At 44.9% G+C, this 16,322-nt stretch overlaps 1 protein-coding gene across 1 annotated transcript in view; it reads left to right on the top strand.

The window, feature by feature from the left end:
• Positions 1-16,322, top strand: part of LOC115477135 (desmocollin-1-like) — a 79,794-nt gene that overhangs the window by 19,156 nt on the left and 44,316 nt on the right. Inside the window, exons 2-3 of the mRNA XM_030213765.1 lie at positions 377-458; positions 14,283-14,479. Coding sequence (XP_030069625.1) covers positions 377-458; positions 14,283-14,479 — 279 coding nt within the window. The remainder of the gene's footprint in view (positions 1-376; positions 459-14,282; positions 14,480-16,322) is intronic.

The raw sequence follows: 16,322 nt of genomic DNA, 5'->3' as shown, positions 1-16,322 counted from the left end.
AATGCCGCTTGTTGCTGGCTAAATTATCCTCTGACATTCAGCGCTGGGCCGTATTAGGGCACTGAATATCGGAGACAATTTTGGGCGTCCTGGCAACCCAGAGCTTTTGTGGGTCAGGTTGGAGCGTATGATGTGTGACAATTTTTTTCATGAAATATTCAGCTGGTAGAGATAAGGGTATGTCTTTCACTACCACCTCTAAAACTAATATATATTAAAAATACTTTATAACTGTTTGTTTATAGTGATAACAAGCTGCAAACCTTCTGTCTAGGAAATATATGCCCTTTGTGTGAAGCCATCTTTCCTGATACTGTGCTGGTTAGACAGTGTAATGTGTTATGATTCTGAATATCTAACCTTACCTTTTCTGTAGGTGCTGATTGCATTTGGTGAATCTTGCAAAGTGAAACTGAATGTTCCTTCTGAGCTGGGAGCTGAAGAGTTGGTTGGTAGAGGTGAGAAATATGGAGCCCATTTCAATTCTTGTTTTTACCAAAATGGTTATTACAAGTGTAGTGCCTGAATTGGACCTTGCTGGTCAGTATGCATCTCTTGGACAGAGGAGATAGTATTTTCATTCATAAAGGGCTAGATTTTATATATGGTGCCAAAAAAATGTGCACCAAAAAGAATACGCTTTGCCTGATAGGCATAATACGCTTAGCAGCGTTCCTGTGACTAAATTTAGTCGTGGCCATTTACACCAAATAAAATTTGGTATAAATGCCCACGCCTAACTTTAGGTGCAGAACAGATTTATTCTGTAACACTGTGCGTACATTTTAGGAATGCCCATGACGTGCCCATGCTCCTCCCATAGCCACCCCCCCCTTTTGAGATCAATGTGGTAGATTTTACACAGACTGCTTTATAGAATACGCTTAGGGGGCAATTCTATATATGGTGCCTACATTTAACGTGTGCTAGGTAATTACACCTAAACATATTCTAAATACTGTGCGTAGATTTATGTGGGGTATTTAGAATGCACTTAGGTGTAGTTAATGTGACTGAATCATGTACGTCCGTTTATGCCAGCAAAAAGCTGGTGTAAATCCCTGTGCGTAGATTTACGCGCACTGACCCATATTCTATAATAATGCGTGTAGATTTTGGAACACCACAAAATGCCCATTTTTACACCCCCCTAACTGCGTCCCTTTTTGCCTGTGCACGTTAGAATTTAGGCACAGTAATTACAGAATTTGCTTAGCAATGTATGCAAATTCTAAATTTTGCCAATTAGTTCTTGTTATTGCTTTAGAGCTGTTAACACATTCTACATGCATAGTTATAAAATACACTTAGATTTACGCGCGAAACTGTAGACGCTATATAGATCCGGGGGTTAGTGAGTAGCGTGCATAAATTCTAATTAGTCCCAATTAGTGGTGATAATTGCTTGTTAACATCCAATTTTCAGCGCCTATATTCCAGTTTATTTTTAGATAGACTCACAATTTGTGCTATTCCCTGAAGTCTATAAGTGATGCTTTAACTTGTGTGTGCAAATTTGGGCCTGCGCCCAATTTACGCCTGCAATTAATTGAATGAGCCAATTAGCACTGATAATTAGAATTCTAACAAGCTGCATTGGACTCAGATACAAATCAACCTATGCATACAATTTTTCTTAAGTACACAAATGTGGAATGCACTACCAATAAGTGTGAAAGCGATTCACGACCATCAAAACTTCAGGCGATCATTAAAGTCCTATCTGTTTTGCAAGGCCTACCCTACCGGCCCTACTTAAATGCCTCAACTCTGCCATGTATCAGTACCTTACATCGCATTGGACATTATATATTCCTTTATTTCCTTATCCCTTTTTGTACCTGTTTACTCTAACCTTATCTAACCCTTATTTTAAATTGTGTTTGTTTAATATCTACCGGTCTTGGCGATCGCCTTTACGGTATTATGTAAGCCACATTGAGCCTGCTAATGGGTGGGAAAATGTGGGATATAAATGTTATAAATAAATAAAGTATTGGTACTAATTGGTTTTAAGATTTACATGTGTAAATTTAGGTGCAGGATTCATGCGTAAATTTTACACGTGGGTCCAAAAAGGGGGCACGGCTATGGGATGGTCAGAGGTGGATCAGGGGCATTCCTTTAATTTACTTGCATTGTTATAGAATAAAAGGAATCCACACCTCTTATAGGTTTGGGGATTTACACCATGGTTTCGTTGGTGTAAATGGCCATGCCTAAAAATAGTTGTAGTTCCCAGTTCTAAGTACTAGTCTATAAATGACGCCTAACTGAGTGCTGTTTATAGAATAGCGCTTAGCATTTTTTTTCAAAGCCAATTTTTTTTTAGGTACCATTTATAGAATTTAGTCCTATATGTGTAAAAATATGGTACATTCCACGAATGGTCAGTTTGACTTTTGTGGAGCCTCTAGGAATTTTTAGTTTTCTTTTTTTTGTGTGTGTGCGCTGATTTCTAAACTGCAAGACTTGGATTGCAAATAATGCATTTCTCCCCTGGAATATACAATATTTTTATTTCTCGACTGCTGTTTGAGAACAGGAGATGGATATTTTTGTGAAAATCTGCTTAAGCTAAATGCTGAATATTCCATCAAACTTGCTTTAAAATCTTACAGCTGTTATCTCGGGGACTATGCCAGTGTTATAAAAAGAATCCCTTTAATTGATGAGTTTTGCAGATTGGGAGCAATTGTATAACAAACTAGAAGTTATGCACCTGTTATTCACATAAGTGTTTAAGTAATAGCATCTATGTGTGTATGTGTAGCATTAAGTGCTATGGTGTAAATATGCACAAAGGGCTCAGTTCAATAAAGGGTGCTAAGATAGGTGCCAAAATATTGGGCATTAAGCTAGTATTCTGTAATGGCACACTTGCGCACCGAGGGACCCTTTTTGCCAAGCTGTGGAATAAAGGTCCCTGAACTGGGGGGGGGGGGGGGGGGGGGGCGTTTTTTACCGCAGTGGGTAAAAAAGCCCCCAGCATACATGGCCATGCGGTAAGAGAACTCTTACCACATGGCCATGCAACAGGGAGCCCTTACCACCACACATTGAGGTGGCGATAAGGGCTCCCGAGCTAATCCGGTGGTAATTGGGCAGCACGCGGCAGTGCCCAATTACCACTGAGTTACCTCCGTGCAAGCCATTTCTGGGGGTTTTCTTTTTCCCCCAGAAATGGTGTGCGCTTGGGGTGGGACTACCACCGGCAGCCATGTTGGGCTGGTGGCAGTCCCGAAAGAGTGAGTGGTAAGTCAAAAGATTTATCTGAACTACTAAAAATGGCATCTAAACAATAAAACTTGCCTCATTAATTCCTACATCTTACTGGAAATGTTGAGAATTATCTAGTGTTGCTGTTATTGGTCATTCTGTAATTACAATGAACGTGACTGCAACTGGCTTTACCCGAGTACCACTAATCTTTTTTTACCTCTCTTCATCTTCACTCGTGATTATCCTTGTTTTTTTGTCTGATAGCCTGTTTGCATCAAAAACTCCTATATGATGTATAGCTCAATCATGATTATAATTGCAACTAAGTGCACCCAAACAGACTGCGAAGGGACACAAAAATAATTACATATTCTTCATATCAGCTCCCCACCAAAACCATCAATTCAGATTATCTTCTGGCCTAAAACTGAATATAAGCATGAATGAGAATTGGTGTACTGCCTTTCTGTGGGTTTTACACCTACATTCAAAGTGGTTTATATAGTATATACAGGTACTTATTTGTACCTGGGGCAATGGAGGGTTAAGACCCCTTTTTTACTAAGGTGCGCTCACGTTTTTAGCGCGTGCTAAAATTGGGCGTGTGCTAAATGTTAGAAATGGCAATACATTCTTATGGGCGTTTCTAACATTTAGTACGTGCTAAAAATGTGAGCTTCCTTGTCATCAAGCAGATGAAGCCATTACGTATGGGTTATGTCCATCAACCAGCAGGGGAGATAGAGAGCACTCAAACTTTCACAGTGCCCTCTTGGCCAGCTAGCTCCACTGCCTCTTCAGTATTCTCTATCTCCCTTAGCAGGGTGGCTGCAGCTTGTTCGAGCTCCAGAAAAATCTGCCGGGAGGTGGTTCCTGGCTTGCCAGTTGTTAACCGGGGTGTTGGAGGCTATAGCAGCTTCACTTTAAAGGCACATAGGTTAGCCCTTTCCCTGCCTTACCCATACCTCTGTGGATGTGGACATATTGCCTTGCTTTTCCTGTCCTTACCCACCAACAGTGGATGCAGGCATATAGGTTCGCCCCTTTCCCTGCCTTTCCCACTCATCTGAGCCTCCGGAGTCTTCAATACCTCTGCTTTCCTCACAGCTTAAAAAAAAAAAAGTCGCGTCGCGTTTTTAAACGCAGAGACGCTGGAACAGAGGTTTTTGACCTGATTTTCAGCAGGATCGTAGTTGTACACTAGATCCTTTGAGGTAAGAGTGTTTTCCAACTCCTCCGGGGTGGGCCCGCGATTGGGGCGATTTTGGATTTTACCGCCGTTTTTCAGTGATGGCTGCGGACAATGTAAAGCGCTGTTCCACTTGTGGCAAGCGCAAATCAGCAGCAGGGCTCTGTAAATCGTGCTGTATTGGCGTAGGAGCCGGCCCGAGCATGGCGAGCGATGTTTCTTCCCGCTCTGAGCTGGCAGCGGGCGCCATTTTGCTTACACCGCATGGCGTGGCCTCCGTGGACACGGAGAGACCTGAGCCGGGAGGGGCACCTCGAGATGAGGTTATTTCAGGAATGGCTAGCACCGGACAGGATTTGGGTGCCCAGGGTGAGATTTTCTCCCCGGATTTTGTGCTTTTGCTGCATAAAGCATACATGATGAAAAGAGCACTTCCTCAAGGGTCGCCTGAGGCTCCTCTGATTGCCCCCCCCCGATGGATCTGGCCTGGGACTGCCCAGTGAGGCTTTTTTCCCGGATGCTTGGCCTAAAGATAATAGCAGAAGGGTTAATTCCCCTTCAGATTGTGGTGCACCTTTTTCCCCCCCGTGGTCGGGGTGTGAGGATTCGGAGAACTCTGACAGACGTTCTTGGTCTGAGGAACCAGAGTCAGGTGCGGATTTACCACAGGATCTGGATGATCCCTCCGCGGTGAGGATATTCCACCGTGATGAGCTGCCAGCGCTTATTTCAGATACCCTGCAGGCCCTCTCGATTGAAGATCCTGACAGTGGCATGGCCTCCTCGGGTAATCCCAGGATGGCTAGTACCAAGAAAGCTGCTCGGGCCTTCCCTTTGCATGACTCCATCCTAGAGCTTGTTTCGGCTCAGTGGGCTGACCCCGAGGGACCTTTGAGAGTTTCCAGGGCTATGGGGCAGTTATACCCTCTGCGTGAGGGACATATGGCTCGTTTTCAAATGCCTACAGTGGATGCCCTAGTCACTGCGGTGACAAAGAGAACTACCCTCCCTTTTGAAGGAGGTGTTGCCCTGAAGGATGTTCAAGACCGTAGGCTGGAAACAGCGTTGAAACAGTCCTTTGAAATTGAAGGTCTCACTGTTCGGGCGTCTGCATGCAGCTGTTATGCTGTGAGAGCCTGCCTAGTTTGGCTGCAACAGGCAGTGGCTGAGCCCGGAGATGGAGCGGAGCCCTTCTTGGATGTGGCTCCGCGGATGGAGGTGGCCTTGTCCTTTCTGGCTGATGCCCTTTATGACCTTGTCAGAGCTTCGGCTAAACAAATGGCAGTAGCAGTGGCGGCTCGCCGTCGTCTGTGGCTACGACACTGGGCAGCGGACATGGCCTCTAAGCAAAGGTTGGTGAAGTTGCCTTTTCAAGGACTTCTCCTATTTGGTGAAGAGTTGGAGAAAATTGTGAAAGGCCTGGGTGATCCAAAACCCCAGCGCTTGCCCGAAGATAGGCAGAGGCCTTCCTCTAAGGGCCAGGCGGTCCACTCCTCGTACAGACCTCGCTTCCGTGAAGCTAGAAGGTACCGCCCGGGGCGTTCTGCTGGGTTCACTTCACGTGCCCGTGGTCAGCAGAGGAACTCCTTTCGCTCGGACAAGCGTTCCGCAGCCGGTGGCTCAAGACCAGGAGTTCAGGGGCGACCCTCTCAATGATGGTGCGCCGGCCCTCTCCTCGATGCATGTCATCGGAGGACGGCTTTCCCTCTTTGTCGAGGAGTGGGCCAAGATTTCCTCAGATCATTGGGTTCTGGACCTGATCAGAGATGGATACAGAATAGAATTCAACGCCCCAGTAAGAGACGTGTTTGTGGAGTCCCGATGCGGTTCTGCCGTCAAACGGGCGGCGGTGGAGGAGACTTTACAAGGTCTGATTCAGTTAGGGGCAGTGACCCCGGTGCCTCCCGCCGAGCAAGGCTGCGGCCGATACTCCATCTACTTTGTGGTGCCGCGAAAAGGTGGGTCCTTTTGCCCTATTCTGGACTTAAAAGAAGTGAACAGTCCCTGAGAGTGCGGCATTTCCACATGGAATCCCTGTGCTCCGTCATTGCGGCGGTTCAGCCAGGAGAGTTTCTCACGTCTCTAGACCTGAAAGAAGCTTACTTGCACATACCGATTTGGCCCCCGCACCAGAAGTTTCTGAGGTTTGCGGTGTTGGGAAAACATTTCCAGTTCAGGGCCTTGCCTTTTGGCCACAGCTCCCCGAACCTTTTCGAAGGTAATGGTGGTAGTAGCTGCTTTTCTCAGGCGAGAAGGTATCAGGGTTCACCCGTACCTAGACGACTGGCTCATCAGAGCAGACTCTGCAACAGAGAGCTTACAAGCTACAGCCAGAGTGGTCTCAGTACTGCAATCTCTAGGCTGGGTCGTCAATATGGCCAAAAGTCACCTGTCCCCTTCACAATCTTTAGAGATTTTGGGGGCCAGGTTCGACACAGTCTCGGGCTATGTGTTCCTACCCAAGCCAAGGCGGTGCAAGCTTCAGAATCAGGTCCGTCTGCTCCTGAGGATGCCCCGCCTGCGAGCTTGGGACATTGTCCAGCTGCTGGGATCGATGACAGCCACGATGGAAGTGGTACCCTGGGCGAGAGCGCACCTAAGACCTCTACAGTATTCCCTACTCCGGAGATGGTCTCCTATTTCTCAGGATTACCAATGCAGACTTACTTGGCTCCCTGCGGCCCGTCTCAGCATGGAGTGGTGGCTCTCGGACAGCATACTGCGGCGAGGAATGCCGCTGACGCTCCCCGTTTGGTGCCTAGTGGTAACAGATGCCAGCCTGAAGGGCTGGGGCGCACACTGCAAGGGGAAGCATGCCCAGGGTCTATGGACACCCGAGGAGTTGGAGTGGTCCATCAACCGCTTAGAGTTGAAAGCGGTGTTTCAGGCGCTTCTGGCCTTTCAAGTGACCCTGGAAGGATTGGCTGTCAGAGTGATGTCGGACAACACAACAACGGTGGCCTATATAAATCGACAAGGCGGAACAAGGTGCAGAGCACTAGCCACGCAGGCCGAACTGATTTGCCACTGGGCCGAGCTGCATCTTCAGTGTCTATCGGCAGCTCATATTGCAGGTCAGAGCAATGTGCAGGCTGATTATCTGAGCAGGCATCAGATCGATCCAGCAGGATGGAATCTGGCAGACGAAGTATTCCTGCAGATCTGTGCCAAATGGGGCAAGCCAATGATGGATCTAATGGCGACAAGTGCCAATACCAAAGTCCCGTGCTTCTTCAGCAGACGGAGAGATCCTCGCTCGGCGGGGTTGGATGCCTTGGCTCAACCCTGGCCTCCGGGTCTACTTTATGTGTTTCCCCTGTAGCCCTTGATAGGGCGCCTGCTCTTGCGGATTCGGCTGCACCCAGAAGAAGTGGTCCTCATCGCCCCGGATTGGCCAAGGAGACCTTGGTATGCAGACCTCCGACAGATGCTCCTGGAGGCTCCTCTGCCGTTACCTCTGGTACCGAACCTGTTGACTCAGGGACCGGTAGCCATGGAGGACGCCGGCCGCTTTGGTCTTACGGCATGGCTATTGAGAGGGCGCAATTGAGGGATAAAGGTTATTCCAATAAAGTTATTTCCACTCTCCTGCAAGCCCGCAAGCGGTCCACTTCCGTGGCTTATGCCAGGATTTGGTGCCTGTTTGAGTCTTGGTGTGCTTCCAGAGCCATTGTTCCAATGCGGGCTCCTGTCTCGCCGATTCTGGACTTTTTGCAGGAAGGCGTACAAAAAGGCTTGGCCTATAATTCCCTGCGGGTGCAGGTGGCAGCGTTGGCCTCCCTTCGTGGTAAGGTGGAAGGCGTGTCTTTGGCTGCTCACCCAGATGTGGCATGGTTTCTTAGAGGGGTGCTTCGGCTCCGACCTCCAGTGCGAGCACCCTGTCCAGCTTGGAACCTGGGGCTAGTTTTGAAAACCCTGCAGGCATCTCCTTTTGAGCCGCTTCGGCGAGCATCGGAGAAAGACTTGACACTGAAGGCCGTTTTTCTGGTGGCCATTACCTCGGCGAGACGGGTGTCAGAGCTCCAGGCGCTGTCCTGTAGAGACCCATTTCTGCAATTTTCAGAGTCCGGAGCCATGGTTCGGACTGTGCCTTCCTTTATGCCTAAGGTGGTTTCAGCCTTTCACTTAAACCAGCCTATTTTCTTGCCCTCTTTTTCAGAGGAAGAGTTTCCAGAATCTTTTGGGCAGCTGCACCTTTTGGATGTGCGCAGGACTCTGCTGCAGTATCTGCGAGTTACTAACTCTTTCAGGACTTCTGATCATCTGTTTGTTTTGCTACCCGGTTCTCGCAGAGGGTCTCCAGCGTCTAAAGCCACTATTGCCCGCTGGCTCAAAGAAACTATCTTTTCAGCTTATCTGCTGGCCGGCAGGGTTCCGCCTGTAGCCTTTAAGGCACATTCTACTAGAGCGATTTCTTCCTCTTGGGCTGAAACTGGAGCACTCTCTCTTCAAGAGATATGCAGTGCAGCAACATGGGCTTCTAAGCTCTCCTTTGCCCGACATTACAGGCTGGATGTGGCTGCCAGGAGGGATGCGCGTTTTGGTGCACAAGTGCTAGCGCATGGTGTGGCTTGTTCCCACCCTATCTAGGGATTGCTTTGTTACATCCCATACGTAATGGCTTCATCTGCTTGATGACAAGGAAGGGAAAATTAGGAGGATGAGTTTATTCCCTCCAGGAGGATGTGCATTCCCTCCTTTATGAGTTCATGCCCTTGTGATGGGCCATCGTTCGCTGTGAGGAAAGCTCTTGTGATTCCCATTGCGGTTTGCCATACTGCTTTGGAAGCTTCAAATACTGAAGAGGCAGTGGAGCTAGCTGGCCAAGAGGGCACTGTGAAAGTTTGAGTGCTCTCTATCTCCCCTGCTGGTTGATGGACATAACCCATACGTAATGGCTTCATCTGCTATGACTAAAGGAAAGAAAATTACCAAGGTAAGAACCTAATTTTCCCGTGCCTTAGTAAAAGACCCCATAAGTGGCTTGTCCAAAGTCACAAGGAGTTGTAGTGGGAATTGAGTCCAGGTCTCTAGGATCAAAGTCTGCTGCACTAACCACTAGGCTACTCCTCCAATGCTTCAAGTTGTTACCTGCTATGTGTGCTAGATGGCCCTTATTCATTGATGTGGATTATTCTTTGTGTCTTGATGCCTTGGAGTTCAATCTCCTATCTTTAGGTTCTTTGCATTTGGGGGGGGGGGGGGGGATTATTAATGTGGACTAATATTAAGTCAGGTAATTTTACCACAAGTTGGGTTGTTGTAGTACAGGGTCCCATATCATGCAATGAGATCTTGTGATAAAATAACCCAACTTAATAGTAGCCCACATTGATAACTTCCCCCTTTGTGGTGGGATTGATTTTTCTTTTCTTTTTTTTTTTCTGATTGATTAAGCATCTAACAATTCTTCAGGACACATTCAAATGTGTATTACTTCCCTATGTGGGGCATTTGGAAGATATAAAAACATGGGTTGTCTAACTTTCATGAATGTTAAGTTCAATTAGTTGGGGGGGGGGGGGGGGGGGGGGAGAGCCTGATTTATTCTCAAGTTGTATATTATTTCCCTTAAAGATGGAGTAGTTGAGTGTTAGGCCTAGCTAGTACCTGGATGGGGGATTACCAAGAAAGATCGAATGCTGTGAACTGCTGAAGCCAACAACAAACCCTTGAAGTATTCTCCCAAGGGGAAAAAAAAGTTGGACACATAGTAGGCATGCAGACATCCAAAAAAGATGGTAGGAAAAACAAGTATTTGACTTTTTTGAAGAGGCATGCAATGTCCCTTTTAGCACAAAAAGATAGATTTACGACTCTAGCATCGGGCTTCATTTTTCATGTTGTAATCTGTTTGATGTTCCCTAGTTACACCATTTGTATTGCTGATTGGAATAGATGGAAAAAAGTCAAATCAGTTGCACCTGCAGATTCATCTTGTTCATGTTTGATTTCTGTGAGTTCTGAAATGCAACATTAGCAGCAAGCATAGTGACTGCCAAGTCTTAAATTTTAATGCTATTTGATGATTGCCAGCCCATCGTTGTCTTAAGACTTTTTATCTGCATGAACGAACAGTCACTGAAAGAGAGAACGGGGAGCAGAGAGGAATGGGAAGAAAGCTAACTGACTTCTACTAGAAGGCAATTGAAAGGCTAGAGTGATTTGCACAGAAGGAAAAATGAAGACGAGGAATATGTAAAGCAAGTATAACAGACAGCATGGTTAATATTTGTTAAAATGAATGACTAATATTAGTTTGAAGGAATGTGTTTTATACTTTAAACACAATATAAAGGTACTGCCGAAAAGTGTACTGTTTAAGTGCTGCCATAGATGAGACACGTGCAGAAGTCCAAATCGGCATAGTTCTTATAATCTAAAGCCAATTTGGGCTTCTGCATGTGTCTCATCTATGGCAGTACTTAAACAGCTCACTTTTCAGCAGTCTCTTTATATTTTGTTTAAAGTATAAAACACGTTTTTTCAAACTAATATTAGTCATTCATTTTAGCAAATATTAACCATGCTGTCTGTCGTAATTGTGTAATTAAACTCTGGAATTTTAGCATACTGGGATAGACTGAAGGTCCATCAAGCCCAGCATCCTTTTTCCAACAGTGGCCAATCCAGACCACAAGTATCTGGCAAGATCCCAGAACAGTACAATGCATTTTATGCTGCCTATCCTAGAAATAAGCAGTGGCTTAAGGACTTTTCTTTTAGAAAGTTCTCCAAACATTTTTTGTTTTATATTTCATATTTATTGAAAATTTTTTAATATATTCACAAGCAAATAAAACTTGCTACAGCAAAGAAGTTAGAGTACACCATATATACAAAAGAAAATTTTTGTATGACATTCAAATAATAACTTCTAATTTTCACTAGCCCTCAAAAAGAAGAGATCCATTTCACAGTTTACAGGACAATGAAATGAAAAATATTATAATCCTAGTCAGCAAAGCATAGTATTTTAATATGGTTTATTAGCAACCTAACCTAGAGGTGAACTAGCTGCAGAAATTCCAGCAGGGGAAGTAGCTACTTTTAGCTCGAGAGTTTGAGGACAGAAAAGCTGACAAATGTTGAGGTTCATAAAAGGTATAGCACATTCCCTGGAATTTAATTAAGCATTTACAAGGGTAACGAAGAAAAAATAATGGCCCTATCTTCAAAACTGCAGGTTTAAGCAACAGAATTGATGCCGCCTCTTCTGAGTCTCTTTAGAGACATCCGGAAAAAGTTAAACTTTAGAGTTCATGAAGGTAGTATCCTTTGCAAGAAAAACAATTTAGGAAGCCAATCTCGATCAAGTTCAAGTACACAAGTAGCCAACAAAGTTGGTCCGAATCAGACCTTTGCAAGAAATCTATCAAGTCCAAACTGTCAGCTTCTAGAGAGGGAGCCCCCATTCACTTCTTTGCCTGTGGAAGGTAATGCACTCTAGTAACTGCTGGAACCGATTCAAAAGGCACCTTCAAAATAGTGATAACATCTTTTATACATATCCAAAGCAGACATAGTAGGCACTCGTGGAAAATTAATAAATCTCAAATATTTCTTCCTATTAGCGTTATCTAATTCTTCTAATCTCTGAGGTACCAAAGTCATATCTTTAACCACTGCTACTTCTTTCTGATAACAATCTTGAACATTTTTCTCCGTCTCCGAGACTCTCCTCTTTATATCTCCTATCTCCGCCTGTAAGGTGTCTTGTTGTTGGAAAATTTTCTCTAGTTTTCACAAGTGTGTCCATTTGACCTGAAAAAAGACTGCTCCAAATGTAATTCCCACAGCGTCTGAAGAGTAAAAAGTTTTGGTCTCACCAGCATTGAAGTTAAAGGAGCTTGATTCCTGGGAGTCAGAGGAATTGAAAGCTTACTTGTGACCTGGTCCTTCTCTGGAGCTTGAGACATCTCTGCCACTTGCTGCAGTTCCCCTGCCCAGTTGGTGACCTGCCCAGTCACTCCAACAGCTCTGGGCTTCCTGGGAGCCTACTCCACGGGCCCACAACACTTGGCTCTGGGGTATGGCTCACCTGTGGCATTGACGTGGAAAACCATTGCTCCAGAGATAGAGAAACTTCTAGCTACAAGGGCATTACTGACCTTCCTTCCACCAGCGATGCCCCAAGTGAGCCTTCCAGAGTAGAAGCTGCTACTGCCTCAGCCCGACTCAAGAAGGAAATCATAAAACTCTTCTGCACTCCTTTATGTTTCTTACCCATGTGGTAGTAAAAGAGAGGAAAATTTTCCAGGAAACCAAGTGCTGCGTTACAGAGTCCGACACTTTCAGTCCACCATCTTGGATCAAGCTCTAAAAAGCCTCCAAACGTTTTTTAAACCCCACTCAGCTAACTGCTTTTACCACATTCTATGGCAAAGAATTCCAGAGTTTAATTACACGTTTGTTTTAAATGTACTACTTTGTAGCTTCACTGCGTGCCCCCTAGTCCTAGTATTTTTGGAAAGTGATTAACATCAACCCATTCCACTCCACTCATTAATTTTATAGACCTCTATCATATCTCTATAGACCAGGGGCATAGCCAGATTTTGGCAGGAGGTGGGGGCCAGAGCCCGAGGGGAGGGGGCACATTTTAGCCCCCCCCCCCGCTATTGCCAACCCTCCCCCGCCGTCACCATGGGCTACCTTTGCTGGTGGGGGACCCCAATCCCCGCCAGCCGAGGAGGTCCTCTTCTTCCTCCGAAGGCTTCGTTCTGTTTCTGACTTTGGACGTCAGACTCACAGAAACAGAACGAAGCCTTGCAGATCAGCTAAAATGAAGACCCATAGAGGAGAAAAACAAATGTGGATGTCAAGGAAGTCAATAGATTGGACTATTGAAATAGGTGTTTCAGCTTTCTGAAACACCAACACCTATCTTCCTTTTGCATTTCTTGAGGTGAGAGAGGAGTTGGTAGTTTCCATCTGCTTCTTTGGTCTTCCAGTTCAGGCAGAACCATAACTGGGATCTGGCACTATGTGACTTCATTTGCAACTACCCTTATATTTATACCCACCCAACTTACCCAGCCTAATCATGGCAACAGCAGTCTTTAGTCAGGGATCACAAACTTTTGCTTCCTCCTGAACTTGGCCTACATGATCTTGATCTTATACTTTTTACAGTGCTATTTTCTCTCTTCTTTCTACCTCACGTTCCCTGGGGCTGTGAATGCTATCTTGCATTATCCCCAGTCTGGGTTAGACCAGGGACTGGATGGTCTGAGCCAAAAATTACACTTAGGCTCGCTACAAGGCACAATTTGCTAATTTAGGGGGTGTTTTACTAAGGCGCACTGGTGTTTTTAGCGTGCACTAAAATAGGTGTGCGCTAAACACTAAAGATACCAATGTATTCCTATGTGCATCTTTAGCGTTTAGCACGTGCCTATTTTTAGCGCACGCTAAAAATGCCAGTGTGCCTAAGTAAAAGACCCCCTAAGTGCCCGGTTTACTAAGGTGCGTTAGCATTTTTAATGCGCCTACAATTAGCACAAGCATTAACCATGTAGGCGTCTGTAGGGATATTGTAGACTCATATATGGTTAACGTGGCTTAGTAAACAGGGCCCTAAGACAGCAAGCTGACCCATTTCCTTTTTTAATTTTTTTTTTTTTTTTTTTTAGGCTAGTAGTGATCCCAGGTAAGAGCTTTAAAAAAATGTGTATTTGTCTATATAAACGTGTTTTTTTTTTTTTGGAACTTAGCAGTATTAGGTTGTGGTAGGAACGCCTCAACCACAAGAAGCTGAAAATGACAAATTTTGCTGCACATCTGTTTTTAAAAAGTTTGTTTTTTTTCTTTTGTACATTTTTAATTGCAGACATTTTATTCTCTTCTTTTTAACAATTCTTTCTTACAGTGAACTTGGAGAAATGTGTGAAGTCCAACAGCGTTATTGCCATTTCAAAAGATCCAGGCTTCAGTATTATTGAGGGTGCACTGTACACAAGACATGCTATGACTTTATCTTCAAAAAGAAAAATTACCATATTAATTCAGGACATGGAAACGCTGGATCAAAGCAAGCTGCATGTTGTCTTGGTGCCCCTTAAGAAGGTAAACAAACTGTTTAACAGGACCTTCCAGTTAGAAAAACAATGCAAAAATAAACAACAACAACAAAAACAACCCAACCAAGAAACCTCTTGAAATATACAGAAAAAAGTGTTATTAAAGGTATAGGTTTTAAAAAGCATTTAAATTCCCACTGATTGCTTCCTCAATAAGCTTATAGGGGGCCTTTCATTAAGGTGCGCTGAAAAATGACCTGCGGTAGTATAGGCGCAGGTTTTGGGCATGCGCAGAATCATTTTTCAGTGCACCTGTAAAAAGACTTTTAAAAAGTTTTGCCAAAAATGGGCATGCGGCAAAATCAAAATTGCCACATGTCCATTTTGGGTCTGAGACCTGACCGCCAGCCATTGACCTAGCGGTAAAGTCTCATGCGGTAACTGGGTGGTAGTGACCTTCGTGCGCCAAGTGTTACTTGATGCGCGTCCGATACGTGCATCCGAAAATAAAAAATTATTTTTTGGCCGAGCATTTCGGATGCGCACAAAAAATGAAATTACCAGGAGAGCCACATGGTAGCCATGCGGTAACTTCATTTTGGTGTGCATTGGGTGCACGTAGATGCTTACGCGGCTTAATAAAAGGGACCCTAAATGCTTAGTGTTGCAATAGGATGGGGAATTTTATTTTCAAAGGCCTGTTGTTATTATTTTTTTATTATTTTGATTTTGCTCGCACCTTTTTCAGTAGTAGCTCAAGTTGAGTTACATTCGGGTACTCTGGATATTTCTCTGTCCCAGGAGGGCTGACAATCTAAGTTTGTACCTGAGGCAATGGAGGGTTAAGTGACTTGGCCAAGATCACAAGGAGCAGCAGTGGGATTTGAACCAGCCACCTCTGGATTGCAAGACTGGTGCTCTAACCACTAGGCCACTCCTCATTTTATACACTTATGTGATAGAGATTGAGTCCAATTGGCAGCTGCCACAGAAGCAGCTTGGTCTCTTCTTTCTGTTTCACATCCTGATAAAAATGAATTCAAACAGAGACAGACTGTACCAAATTGTGCTAACCGTATAACAGAATGCATGTGAATTATAAGCAGAGCCCTCATATGTGACTGCAGGAATGACCACCAGTTTTGATCCTTTGCTTCAGAACTGGCTTTCCTTGGGGAACTGTCATGGGGCTTTCAAAAACAGACTTGGGTCAGGGTGGCAGTAGTAGCTGGCAGTGTGCATGCAACTCCTCTCCTCTGCACATGCTGAGTGGACCAGAATGAGGGGAGGAAGAATAACTGATATACTTGTTCCCCATCTCTGCTCTTCTTTTGGTAGAGGAGTGGAAAAAGCTTCCTGCATTGCCTAGACATCCTTTTATTCGTATTGTTTTAAAAGTATGGGAGAAACTTTAGCCGGTTTACAGACTGTCTCCATACTATACAACATACACTCCATTATCAGCCTTGCAATTTATCAGGGAAATGGAAGAGTGTTTTCAAAGCCTCCTCACAAATTAGGGGGCGTTCTCTCATTTTTGCATATTTTTCTCACCACTGGTGTGTTAATTGCACAGCAAGGTAGACCCATCCATCTATTTCAGTTCTAGCCAATAGGTCACACCTATCCTGTTGTTAGAGCAGGATTTATGAAGGAATAGTTCCCTTTATGAGAAAGTTCTACTTACAAAAAATATGTAAGGGGTGGCTTGCTTGTATGTGAGTGTTTGTTTTTAATATTCTTAGAACCCATCCAAAAATGCTTAGGTGCCCAAATCGGTATAGTTGAAAGCCGATTTTAGGCGTCTTCAACTGCACTCTGTCGTGGGAACGAACAAAGTTGACGGGGGCGTGTTTATCGGGCGAGGAGAGATGGGCGCCCTTGGCCGA

The sequence above is a fragment of the Microcaecilia unicolor genome, chromosome 1, assembly GCF_901765095.1.
Source record: "Microcaecilia unicolor chromosome 1, aMicUni1.1, whole genome shotgun sequence".
Taxonomy (NCBI): Eukaryota; Metazoa; Chordata; class Amphibia; order Gymnophiona; family Siphonopidae; genus Microcaecilia; species Microcaecilia unicolor.
The sequence above is the reverse complement of the archived record's forward strand: the minus strand, read 5'-3'. Positions and strand labels throughout refer to the sequence as shown.